Genomic DNA, 13,247 nt, shown 5'->3' with positions numbered 1-13,247 from the left:
TGGAGGTGGATACCCATTCCTACGTCTCAGCATGTTCTGTCTGTGCCCACGGAAAAGATTCTCATTGGTCACCTGTCACACATCGCTCTATACTTCGTCACTGGTCTACCCCCTTCCCGTGGAAACACCACTGTCTTCACCATGGTAGACCGGTTCTCCAGGACGGTGCACTTTGTAGCCCTACCTAAACTCTGTTCTGCTCAGGAAACCGCAGACATTTTCATACACAACATCTTCCACCTCCATGGAATCCCCACGGACATAGTCTCCAATCGAGGTCCCCAACTTGTCTCTCAGGTATGGAAGGCCTTCTGTCAAGCCTTAGGTGCATCGATCAGCCTATCATCCAGCTTCCACCCCCAGATGAATGGGCAAACGGAACGGGTCAACCAGAACTTGGAGGCGATGCTACGTTATGCACAGCAAACAACCTGTCTACCTGCAGTGACCACCTTCCATGGGTTGAGTATGCCCACAACTCTGGTGAGTTCTGCCATTAGAAGGTCTCTCTTTGAGTGCTCCCTTGGGTACCGACCCCCGCTGTTCCCCGTGTAAGAAGAGGAGATTGTGGTGCCATCTGTTCAGGACCATATCGATCGGTGCCTTAAGGTTTGGGAGGAGACACGCACGGCCCTACTCAGATCAGCAAGTTGCAATAAGAAGTCTGCCAATCGACATCGGACTCCAGCGCCTGAGTACCAACCTGGGCAGATGGTGTAGCTTTCATCTAAGGACATCCCACTCAAAAATGAGCCTAGGAAATTCACCCCATTGCTTCCCGGGACCTTTTCAAGCTCGAAAGGGTCATCAATCCCACAGCAGTCTAACTTAAACTGCCAAGATCTATGTGCATCCACCCTACCTTTCATGTTTCCCAATTAAAGCCAGTTTCCATCAGCACCTTGTGTCCTCCAACTGAAACTTCCCCCACCTACCCATTTCATCGGCATACGCCGTCGGGGCAGCAGGGGTTTCCGATACTTGGTAGACTGGGAAGGGTACGGTCCAGAAGAGCGTTCCTGGGTTCCCCACTTCATCCTGGACCCTTCCCTCATCCAGGACATTCATTGGAACCATCCAGACAAGCTTGGAGGCTCCCTTTGACAGTACCCCCCCCCCCCCAACCCACCCATGATCCCATTGGGCAATGCCCCACCTTGCTATTACCTCAGTAATTGGGCCTCAATCCCCTCGTTTAATTTTCTATCATTCCCAGTTCCACTAATTACACACACCTGCCTCCCATCAGTAATTGTAGGATTTAAACCCTGGAATCACAACGAGGAACTGCCAATTCGTTGGTCAACTCTTGTATGAGTAACCCCATTTCATGGTTCTTTAGGACCGTCAGTTCCAAGTTCCACATCGTTTCCTGGATTCGCTATGTGAACCTGGTCTCCGCGTAAAGACTCTCCTAGACACCTATTCCACGCTCCCAACTCTGTCTTTGCGCCTGTGTCCTGCAATTGGGTTAGACCCCAGTCACATCCTTGCAACACTTTTGTTTTTAAAATCAGTTTCTCAACAAAATCATTCTTCTCTTTCTACTATAATTTTAAGATAATTTATACGTAATGAAAATACAAGATCAATGACCATAATTTACTGGCCTCTTAACTGATGATGTTGGGTCCTATACATGTTTTTAAGGGAAGGAAACCTGTTGCTCTTAACCAGTCTGGCCTTTACCCAACTCCAGATCCCTACTTAAAGTGACTAATTTCGAACTTATGAATGCTATTCTAAGTTGTTCAACTGTCAAAGCAATCAAAAAAAAAGTCAGTAAAAGATGGTCACTTTTTCCCCTCTGGTGCTCTTTACATCTACAGATCCTCACAGTTGAACTTGGAAGTTCTCACTAAAAATGGAAAACTAATTATTTCAAGGCAGCCTTCTATATAAAGCTGCAAATTCCAGAAATGAGTAACAATACCTTTTTCTCCCAATCACAGTTATTCAGCTCCTGCTGCAGCATTTCCACCACACGAGTCCTCCCCACTAAGGCCTCCTCCTTCTCTTCCAGCTTTCTTTGTAAAGATTTCACAGTCTGCAAAACAAAACACACCAAAAAAGTAAACAGCAGGGATTAAAGGAAAAACAAACATCACATTTCAAGACATTACTGATGAACACTGTCTGACGAGTCAGGAGTGGAATGAAAGCAATGCAAGTACATTCTGCACCTATTCACATGCACCTACATTCAGCAGTTCACCATATAACATATACATGTACAGATTACTGAAAAATTTATTGAAAACAATAAAGCTTCCTGGAAGTCTCTTTATAACTCAGCCATCTCAAATACAGAATAGTTTGGTTACCCTTATCCTTTAAAGTCTGGGCAACTAAAATTGTATAAACCTCACCTTATTGCATAGTGTCAGAAGTTACTCTTCCCAATTCTCGTCATGCTCCTGAATTTCAACCTGCTTATTTCCATATGCATCACAGTGACTAAATGTCTGCACAACCCATTAAATAATGACCTTTAGCTGTCAATTTCTTGTCAGGTAATAACTATCCTGTTCTATAGACATTTACTATTTTCTTTTTTTATACACACTGCCCCATTCACTAAAACATCTGAATCTTTTTGAAATTATTCAAATCTGCAAGGTTTTCCTCAGCAGGACTTTCATTTTGATTATGGGTTTCCCCTGGTGTTCTCACTAATATTTACTCTTCAGCTTATACCAATATACAGGTTATATAGCATTGTTGTTTGTTGGAACTTGCACAAATTTGCTCCATGAACAGTTACACATTTAAATAGACTGCAAGTTGCAGCATCCTCACAGGTTCCTACAAATAAAAGTTCTTTCTAACCCACAACTTTGGGTCACAGCAAATTTAATATAATTAAAGAGTCAATATTTCAAGTGAATGGGCTGAGATAAGAGAAATATAACCATATAACAATTACAACATGGAAACAGGCCATCTTAGCCCTTCTAGTCCATGCCGAACGCTTACTCTCACCTAGTCCCACCTACCTGCACTCAGCCCATAAACCTCCATTCCCTTCCTGTCCATATACCTATACAATTTTTTTTAAATGACAAAATCAAACCTGCCTCTACCACTTCTACTGGAAGCTCGTACCACACAACTACCATTCTCTGAGTAAAGAAGTTTCCCCGCGTGTTACCCTTAAACTTTTGCCCCTTAACTCTCAACTCATGTCCTCTTGTTTGAACCTCCCCTACTCTCAGTGAAAAAAGCCTATCCACATCAACTCTATCTATCCCCCTCATAATTTTAAATACCTCTATCAAGTCCCCCCTCAACCTTCTACGCTCCAAAGAATAAAGACCTAACTTGTTCAACCTTTCTCTGTAACTTAGGTGCTAAAACCCAGGTAACATTCTAGTAAATCTCCTCTGTACTCTCTTTAATTTGTTGGCATCTTTCCTATAATTTGATGACCAGAACTGTACACAATACACCAAATTTGGCCTCACCAACACCTTGTACAATTTTTTAGATTTAGGTAATTTTTTAGAATTAGGAAATGCCCATCAGTCTGACATACCACTATGCGAGCTAAGCCAGTCCATGCCCGCTACTGTCTTGGACGGCTGGCCACTAGGCTCTCGGCAGATCCAGCAATAGACTGTGGTTTTATAGATGAGGACAGGGGTTCATGTGGAAGATATTAGTTTCTACGTTATTGATTCTTTGTTCATACCCTGATTCTTGGGTACCCTTGGCTGTCCCAGCATAACACATCCTTGGACTGAAAGGAGGGAAAAATAATTGCTTGGTCCAGTCATTGTATGAGCGTTTGTTGGTGGCATGGTGATCTAACACCCAGACTCTCCTGTGACAATCAACCAATAAGGGGGCAGCCTTCAGTATGAGGTAACTTGAAACTTTCTGGAGATCTAGTCCTGCCCTCAAGGATTGTCAAGCCATTTCCTACCAACGGGACAGTGCGCATCCAACCACTGTCTAGATGGGACTGCCTGACAACTAGAGAGAGAATCTCTAGGTCAGGAAAGGACTAAGGACATGCCTAAGCAATTAAGCTTAAGGAATCCAGCTGCCAGATGTCAAGAAAGGAAAAGACTCCTTTATGTAGATCCTTGAAGCCTATTCCCAGGATGGTGGGGGAGGATCATCTGTAATGTCTTGCTGACATCGCCTAAGGATACAGACAGGGACTCTGATTTGGTCGCTGTTTCTATGAATAAACTTTGTGAGCTTAGAGAGAGGACTCTGTCAAATCACCCCTGCCAACTAAGAGGCCGAAGAGTCATTATGAAATTATGAAGTGCCAAACACTTACTCTCACCTAGTCCCACTGGCCCGCACTCAGCCCATAACCCTCCATTCCTCTCCTATCCATATACCTATAAAATTTTATTTTTAATGACAATATCAAACCTGTCTCTACCACTTCTACTGGAAGCTCGTTCTACACAAATACCACTGTCTGAGTAAAGAAATTCCCCCTTGTGTTACTCTTAAACTTTTGCCCCTTAACTCTCAACTCATGTCCTCTTGTTTGAATCTCCCCTACTCTCAATGGAAAAAGCCTATCCACATCAACTCTATCTATCCCCCTCATAATTTTAAATACCTCTATCAAGTCCCCCCTCAACCTTCTACACTCCAAAGAATTAAGACCTAACTTGTTCAATCTTTCCCTGTAACTTAGGTGCTGAAACCCAGGTAACATTCTAGTAAATCTTCTCCGTACACACTCTATTTTGTTGACATCCTTCCTATAATTCGGTGACCAGAACTGTACACAATACTCCAAATTCAGCCTTACATAGAAACATAGAAAATAGCTGCAGGAGTAGGCCATTCGGCCCTTCGAGCCTGCACTGCCATCCAGTATGATCATGGCTGATCATCCAACTCAGAACTCCGCACCTGCTTTCTCTCCATACCCCTGATCCCTTTAGCCACAAGGGCCATATCTAACTTCCTCTTAAATATAGCCAATGAACCGGCCTCAACTGTTTCCTGTGGCAGAGAATTCCACAGATTCACCACTCTCTGTGTGAAGAAGTTTTTCCTCATCTCGGTCCTAAAAGGCTTCCCCTTTATCCTTAAACTGTGATCCCTCGTTCTGGACTTCCCCAACATCGGAAACAATCTTCCTGCATCTAGTCTGTCCAATCCCTTTAGAATTTTATACGTTTCAATAAGATTCCCCCTCAATCTTCTAAATTCCAGTGAGTATAAGCCAAGTCGATCCAGTCTTTCTTCATATGAAAGTCCTGCCTTCCCAGGAATCAATCTGGTGAACCTTCTCTGTACTCCCTCTATAGCAAGAATGTCTTTCCTCAGATTAGGGGACCAAAACTGCACACAATATTCTAGCTGGGGTCTCACCAAGGCCTTGTACAACTGCAGTAGAACCTCCCTGCTCCTGTACTCAAATCCTTTTGCTATGAATGGCAACATACCATTTGCCTTTTTCACCGCCTGCTGTACCTGCATGCCCACCTTCAATGACTGGTGTACAATGACACCCAGGTCTCGTTGCACCTCCCCTTTTCCTAATCAGCCACCGTTCAGATAATAATCTGTTTTCCTGTTCTTGCAACCAAAGTGGATAACCTCACATTTATCCACATTAAATTGCATCTGCCATGAATTTGCCCACTCACCTAACCTATCCAAGTCACCCTGCATCCTCTTAGCATCCTCCTCATAGCTAACATCGCCGCCCAGATTCGTGTCATTCGCAAACTTGGAGATGCTGCATTTAATTCCCTCGTCTAAATCATTAATATATATTGTAAACAACTGGGGTCCCAGCACTGAGCCTTGCGGTACCCCACTAGTCACTGCCTGCCATTCTGAAAAGGTCCCGTTTACTCCCACTCTTTGCTTCCTGTCTGCCAACTAATTCTCTATCCACATCAATACCATACCCCTAATACCGTGTGCTTTAAGTTTGCACACTAATCTCCTGTGTGGGACCTTGTCAAAAGCCTTTTGAAAATCTAAATATACCACATCCACTGGCTCTCCCCTATCCACTCTACTAGTTACATCTTCAAAAAATTCTATAAGATTCGTCAGACATGATTTTCCTTTCACAAATCCATGCTGACTTTGTCCAATGATTTCACCTCTTTCCAAATGTGCTGTTATCACATCTTTGATAACCGACTCTAGCATTTTCCCCACCATCGATGTCAGACTAACCGGTCTATGATTCCCCGGTTTCTCTCTCCCTCCTTTTTTAAAAAGTGGGGTTACATTAGCCACCCTTCAATCCTCAGGAATTAATCCAGAATCTAAGGAGTTTTGAAAAATTATCACTAATGCATCCACTATTTCTTGGGCTACTTCCTTAAGCACTCTGGGATGCAGACCATCTGGCCCTGGGGATTTATCTGCCTTTAATCCCTTCAATTTACCTAACACCACTTCCCTACTAACATGTATTTCCCTCAGTTCCTCCATCTCACTAGACCAGGCATGGGCAAACTATGGCCCGCGGGACCATATGCGGCCCGTTAAGCTTTTTAATCCAGCCCGCAGAATTTGATGAAATTATATTAATAAACCTTGTTGACGTTTTTTTCCCCGCAATTCTGGCGTTTTCCCAATAGATGACGCACTCTATATACATTTGTGGCGACCCATTTCCTGGCACATCCGAACCGGCTCACAATTAGCCAGCGTTTCGGCTAAGGGAGATAGCCTGCGGGGATTTGCGAGCACAGAGCTTTGGAGTCTCTGCGCCACGGGGGGGGGGGGGGGGGGGAGAGCAGGTTGAGGGAGGCTTAAAAGTGAGGCTGGGGATTTCGAATAAAGTTTTTTTCTTCGACTGCAGTTACCGACTCCGTGTCGTAATTTTAGTGCTGCATGTAGCACACCGCTACACATTGACCTTTGTTGAGGTGCAGCATATTACTCCACATTTGCGCTTTACTCTTTGTTCGGCTCGACCTATTTGTGTGAACAGGCGTTCAGCGTCATGAACATCAACAAAGCCAGCCACAGATCCAAGTTAACTGACCAACACCTCAGATCCATCCTGAGAATCGCCACAACAAAACTAAATCCAGACTTTGATGCGCTGGCTAAAACAAGAGCCCAACAACACTGTTCCCACTGAAATTAAAAATAAGTTTCTTCGTTGTGTTATGTAAAAAATGCATTTGAAAATATTTTTTTCAATAAGCCTTACATGTTACATGTCATTTCTGTTACGTGATGGACATGAGTAGTGCGCAGGTGCACGTACGTTCTCAAAATAAAAAATGCGCTCCAGAGCAAATAACGCGCTCCGCATACTGGCGCGCTCTCACTGTTCTGTCTTTGTGCTGGTCGTTGAGTTTTGGCACAGGGGACAATTGAATAAGAAGGAGCAGGACAAGTAGAGCTGCATCTCCTACCGTTTTTGAAATAAAGACAGTCAGGAGGAGAGTGATGATAATAATATCTTGAAGGATAACAGAATTTTCAGTGCTTTAAAATAATAACTGTTACTATTAAAAAAAGCTGTATTTTATTCATTTAATTTTCAGTGTTTTAAAAGTCATTTCAATAAATAGCTAAATACCATGGGACTTCAAAGAGATATTTTGTTGTAATGCATTTGTTCATTTTCAATTGAAATTAAAGCACATGTTTTCTACATATCCCATGATATTTTATTTTCTCTTATGAGGTGTATTACCAAAACACTCCGTCCATCTGCTCCTGGTCCGGCCCCCCTGTCAAATTTTAGAACCCTTTGTGGCCCACAAGTCAAAAAGTTTGCCCACCTCTGCACTAGACCCTCGGTCCCTTACTATTTCCAGAAGATTATTTATGTCCTCCTTAGTGAAGACAGAACCAAAGTAGATATTCAATTGGTTTGCCATGTCTTTGTTCCCTATGATCAATTCACCTGTTTCTGACAGTAAAGGACCTACATTTGTCTTGACCAATCTTTTTCTTTTCACGTATCTATAAAAGCTTTTACAGTCAGTTTTTATGTTCCCTGCCAGCTTTCTCTCATAATCCTTTTTCCCTTTCCTAATTACCGTAAATTCCGGACTATAAGCCGCTACTTTTTTCCCACGCTTTGAACACTGCAGCAACACTGCGGCCTATACTACGGTGCGGCTAATGCATGTTTTTTTTTCATGCCGCCAAAAACATTTTGCCTCGTAACAATAGACCAATAAAATTGATGAGTAGTTCACAGAGGTCCAATGAAATTGTACGATAAATCAAGCGCACTTTCACAATTAAATTATTGTAAATCAGTCATTTGTACTCAACTTCATCAACATGGAAAACACTCGAAGAAAAGCATATGATGCAGCTTTTAAATTAAAGGCGATCAATCTGGCGGTTGAAGAAGGAAATCGAGCTGCTGCACATAATCTTGGCATAAATGAATCGATGTTGAGATGGTGGAGACGCCAGCATGAAGAACTGAGTCAATGCAAAAAGGCGACAAAAGCTTTCAGAGGTAATCATAGCAGATGGCCCGAACTTGAAAACTTTCTTGAAGACTGGGTTAATACACAGAGAACAGGCGGCCGCGGTGTAACCACTGTGCAGATCAGACTGAAGGCTAAAGCAATCGCCACCAAAATGTAAATCGAAGATTTTAGAGGTGGGCCATCGTGGTGTTTTAGATTTATGAGACGGAAAGGCCTGTCCGTCAGGGTACGCATGACTCTGTGTCAGCAGCTCCCTCCTGACCACGAGGAAAAGCTTGCTAACTTCCGCACATTCACTCAAACAAAGATAGCAGAGAATTCCATAGGGCCAGATGATATCATAAATATGGATGAAGTACCTTTGACGTTTGACCTGCCTCTCACTCGGACTGTTAATAAAAAAGGTGACTCGTCCATCACACTGAAAACAAGTGGCCATGAGAGAACGCATTTTACTTGTGTTCTGAGCTGCACAGCATCCGGACTAAAGCTTCCACCGATGGTGATTTTTAAGCGGCTGACAATGGAAGTTCAGTGAAAGCTGCCATCAAGAGTACAAACTCAATTCCAGCTGTGATTCCTGGGGGCACCACGAAGTATTTGCAGCCACTGGACATCAGCGTGAACCGGGCATTTAAGGTGGCGCTGCGCGTTGAGTGGGAGGTTTGGATGACGAGCGGCGAGAAATCCTTTACCAAAACAGGACGCATGCGAAGAGCATCTTTAACTCAAGTCTGCCAGTGGATCCTAAATGCGTGGAGCCGTGTCACAACATCCACCATCACCAACGGGTTTCGAAAGGCTGGACTGCTGCGTGATGAAGAGGACCGCGTGCGCTCAAGTGAGAGCGACAACGAAGAGACTGAAGTGAGTGACGAGATCCTGAGGTTATTCAATTCGGACACTGAAGAAGAGAACTTTGACGGTTTTAGTGCGCAGGAGGAAGATGAAGAAGGCGATCAATAACTTTTCCTGGTAGGCTGCAGTATATATATTTTTTTTACCAGTCGTTAGGAGATATTGGAATGTTGTTCGTGCACTGTTCAGTAAAAAAGTATACGCAACGTAATTTGTGTGTTACCGATACGTATGTATATTTAAAAGTAGCTGTGTTACAGGCACTGTTCGAAAAAAAGCATTTGCAATATATATTTGTTTATGTTACCATACGGATTTAATTAAAAGTTAAAAAATCCTCACGTGTAATATCTTTCTGTGTAAATATCTCATATTACAACGTGGGACACCTGCGGCTTAAAATCCGGTGCAGCCTGTACAAGTACAAAATTGATTTTCTTTCTAAAATTAGAGCGTGCGGCTTTTAATCAGGTAAGCTCTGTAGTCCGGAATCTATGGTAAGCCCTTTGTCCTCCTCTGTTGGTCTCTGAATTTCTCCCAGTCCTCAGGTGTGCCGCTTTTTTTTGCTAATTTATATGTTTCTTCTTTGGACTTGATACTATTCCTAATTTCCCTTGTCAGCCACAGGTGCACTACCTCCCCTAGTTTATTCTTTTGACAAACTAGAATGAACAATTGTAGTTCATCCATGCGATCTTTAAACGCTTGTCATTGCATATCCACTGTCAACCCTTTAAGTATCATCTGCCAGTCTATCTTAGCTAATTCACGTCTCATACCTTCAAAGTTACCCTTCTTTAAGTTCAGAACCTTTGTTTCTGAATTAACTATGTCACTCTCCATCTTAATGAAGAATTCCACCATATTATGGTCACTCTTACCTAAGGGGCCTCACACGACAAGACTGCTAACTAACCCTTCCTCATTGCTCAATACCCAATCTAGAATGGCCTGCTCTCTAGTTGGTTCCTCGACATGTTGGTTCAGAAAACTATCCCGCATACATTCCAAGAAATCCTCTTCCTCAGCACCCTTACCAATTTGGTTCACTCAATCTATATGTAGATCGAAGTCACCCATTATAACTACTGTTCCTTCACTGCACGCATTTCTAATTTCCTGTTTAATGCCATCCCCAACCTCACTACTACTGTTAGGTGGCCTGTATACAACTCCCACCAGCGTTTTCAGCCCCTTAGTGTTATGCAGCTCTACCCATATCGATTCCACATCCTCCAGGCTAATGTCCTTCCTTTCTATTGCGTTAATCTCCTCTCTAACCAGCAATGATACCCCACCTCCTTTCCTTTCCTATCTATCCCTCCTGAATATTGAATATCTCTGGATGTTGAGCTCCCATCCTTGGTCATCCTGGAGCCATGTCACTGTGATCCCAACTATATCATATTCATTAATAACTATCTGCACATTCAATTCATCCACCTTGTTACGAATGCTCCTCGCATTGACACACAAAGCCTTCAGGCTTGTTTTTACAACACTCTTAGCCCTTATACAATTATGTTGAAAAGTGCCAATGCCTTGTATAATTTTAACATTACATCCCAACTCCTAAACTCAATGCTCTGATTTATAAAGGCCAGCATACCAAAAGCTTTCTTCACCACCCTATCCACATGAGATTCCACTATGCATCATTATTCCTAGATCACTCTGTTCTACTGCATTCTTCAACGCCCTACCATTTAACATGTATGTCCTACTTGGATTATTCCTAACAAAATGTAGCACCTCACACTTGTCAGCATTAAACTCCATCTGCCATTGTTCAGCCCACTCTTCTAACTGGCCTAAATCTTTCTGCAAGCTTTGAAAACCTACTTCATTATCCACAACGCCACTTACCTTAGTATCATTTGCATACTTACTAATCCAATTTACCACCCCATCATCCAGATCATTAATGTATATGACAAACAACATTGGACCCAGTACAGATCCCTGAGGCACACCACTAGTCACCGGCCTCCAAACTGACAAACTGTTATTCACCACTACTCTCTGGTATCTCCCATCCAGCCACTGTTGAATCCATTTCACTACTTCAATATTAATACCTAACGGCATGTATTGTAAATACCATGATGACAGAATTTCTCTAAGCACATTAGCTTACCCTAAGCATTTTCTATTTATTATTACTTGTCTTTATGGTTAAATCAAGTCTCACTCTCTCATCTAACCTCTTCCCATTCGGTCTACTGTATATATTAGCTCATTACTACTTGAGCAACACTTACTTGCTGTAGTTCTTTGTTGATCTCGGAGCCAGATGCTAACTGGACAAGCTCCTCTTCATGTTTTTGAATGCACTCTTGGAATCGTGAATCCTTTTCCAGAATGACCTCCCGAAGTGACAACAGCTGTAGTCACAAAAAATGTACATGCAACCACAGATTGAGCTATAGAAAGAACCAGAGGCTTTTCATCTAGCCTGAGCTATCAATGCACAGGTCCCAAATAAAATTTGTTTGAATCCTCTATTTTGAGTTTGTTCCTATAACATAATGCTTCCATCAGTTCATTAATTAACACAGACTAATTTTCAAAATCCTTAAAAGATTCAAAGGTTCATCAATTATCAAAGTATGTATGCAGCATACATCTCAGATTCTTCTCCAGTAAGCCATGAAACAAATAAAACTGAAGCAATTTCAAAGAGAAACAGCAAACCCAACCCCCCCACACACACAAGAGCAGCAACACAATCATCAACCACTTCCCCAACCCCTCCCTTGCACAAAACACAACAAGAACATCAGCCCCCAAAGACCCCTCCATCTGCACAAAAAACTAAAAACAAGACCCCCCCCCAAATCTCCCTCTCTCGCAAAAAGCTAATATAAATATAACAAGAACATCAAACCCCAAGCACCCACTGCCCCGACACAAAAAACAATGAGAAAGAATGGATGACACAAGATATAAAAAACCAGAATCCATAAATGCAGGACCTCAGTAACATCCTCCAAAAATCACTGAAAGAGACAGACGTTGCCTGAAACGGTTGCCTGAAATGGAAATGACCCCTGCTCCATCTGCCCTGGGAATATTTGATGGGAGAATGGAGAGGATATGGAGGTGCTTGCCCTGTGTTCTGCCTTTTCTGTCTCAGGAATTAAATCTTTACCTCTCGTGCATGCTCAGCTTCTTTCTGCTTCAGAAGTTCACTAGCAGCCTGAAGCTGGTCTTTCATACCCTCTGCAGTTGCCTGCAGAGTCCGAAAACTGTCTTCCTGTTTCTGCAGCTGACCTTTAAGGTTTTCAATCTCGTCGTGCAAGGGATGCTCCACACCAACCTGTCAAAACAGTTTAAGAGGAAGAACAAGTTCAATGCACTTGAGTAATACAATAGATCGATATAATTCCTTGACGTAAATTCTATAAAGGCCAAAAAAGGAACACTTCACATAGTTAGGATGACACAGTGAAATGAGAATCCCAATCTAGTTCACTGCAGGAAATAACAGGAACTACCTCTAACACAGCCAAAAATTAGCCATTTCACTTCATAAGACCATAGGATATAGGAAAAGAATCAGGACATTTGATCCATCGAGTCTGCACTGCCATTTCATCATGGTTGATCCTGTTTTCCTCTTGACCCCAATCTCCTGCCTTCTCCCTGTATCCTGACCAATCAAGAATCTATTAACTCTGCTTTAAATATACATAAAGACTTGGCCTCCATAGCTGCCCATGGCAAAGAATTCCACAGATTTACTACACTATAGCTAAACAAATTTCTCTATTGTGAAAAGACGCCCCTCTATTCTGCTGTGTCCTCCAGTTGGATACTTCCTCCATAAGACGCACTCTCTCCTCATCCACTCTATCAAGGCCTTTCACCATTCAATAGGTTTCAATAGGGTCATCCCTCATTCAGAATCAGAATCAGGTTTTTTTTATCACCGGCAAGAGATGCAAAATTTGTTAACTGAGTAGCAGCAATTCAATG

At 42.6% G+C, this 13,247-nt stretch overlaps 1 protein-coding gene across 3 annotated transcripts in view; it reads right to left on the bottom strand.

Annotated features, from left to right (window-relative positions):
- The window catches only part of LOC132403566 (golgin subfamily B member 1-like), a 206,314-nt gene that overhangs the window by 99,801 nt on the left and 93,266 nt on the right, over positions 1-13,247 (bottom strand). For all 3 annotated transcript variants that reach the window (XM_059986962.1, XM_059986960.1, XM_059986961.1), the window contains exons 5-7: positions 12,421-12,588; positions 11,531-11,653; positions 1,934-2,047 (exon numbers count right to left, since the gene is read on the bottom strand). In XM_059986962.1, the coding sequence (XP_059842945.1) occupies positions 1,934-2,047; positions 11,531-11,653; positions 12,421-12,588 (405 nt within the window). The remainder of the gene's footprint in view (positions 1-1,933; positions 2,048-11,530; positions 11,654-12,420; positions 12,589-13,247) is intronic.

Source organism: Hypanus sabinus, chromosome 13, assembly GCF_030144855.1.
Source record: "Hypanus sabinus isolate sHypSab1 chromosome 13, sHypSab1.hap1, whole genome shotgun sequence".
NCBI classification, from domain to species: domain Eukaryota; kingdom Metazoa; phylum Chordata; class Chondrichthyes; order Myliobatiformes; family Dasyatidae; genus Hypanus; species Hypanus sabinus.
This window is presented reverse-complemented; position numbering and strand designations above follow the sequence as displayed.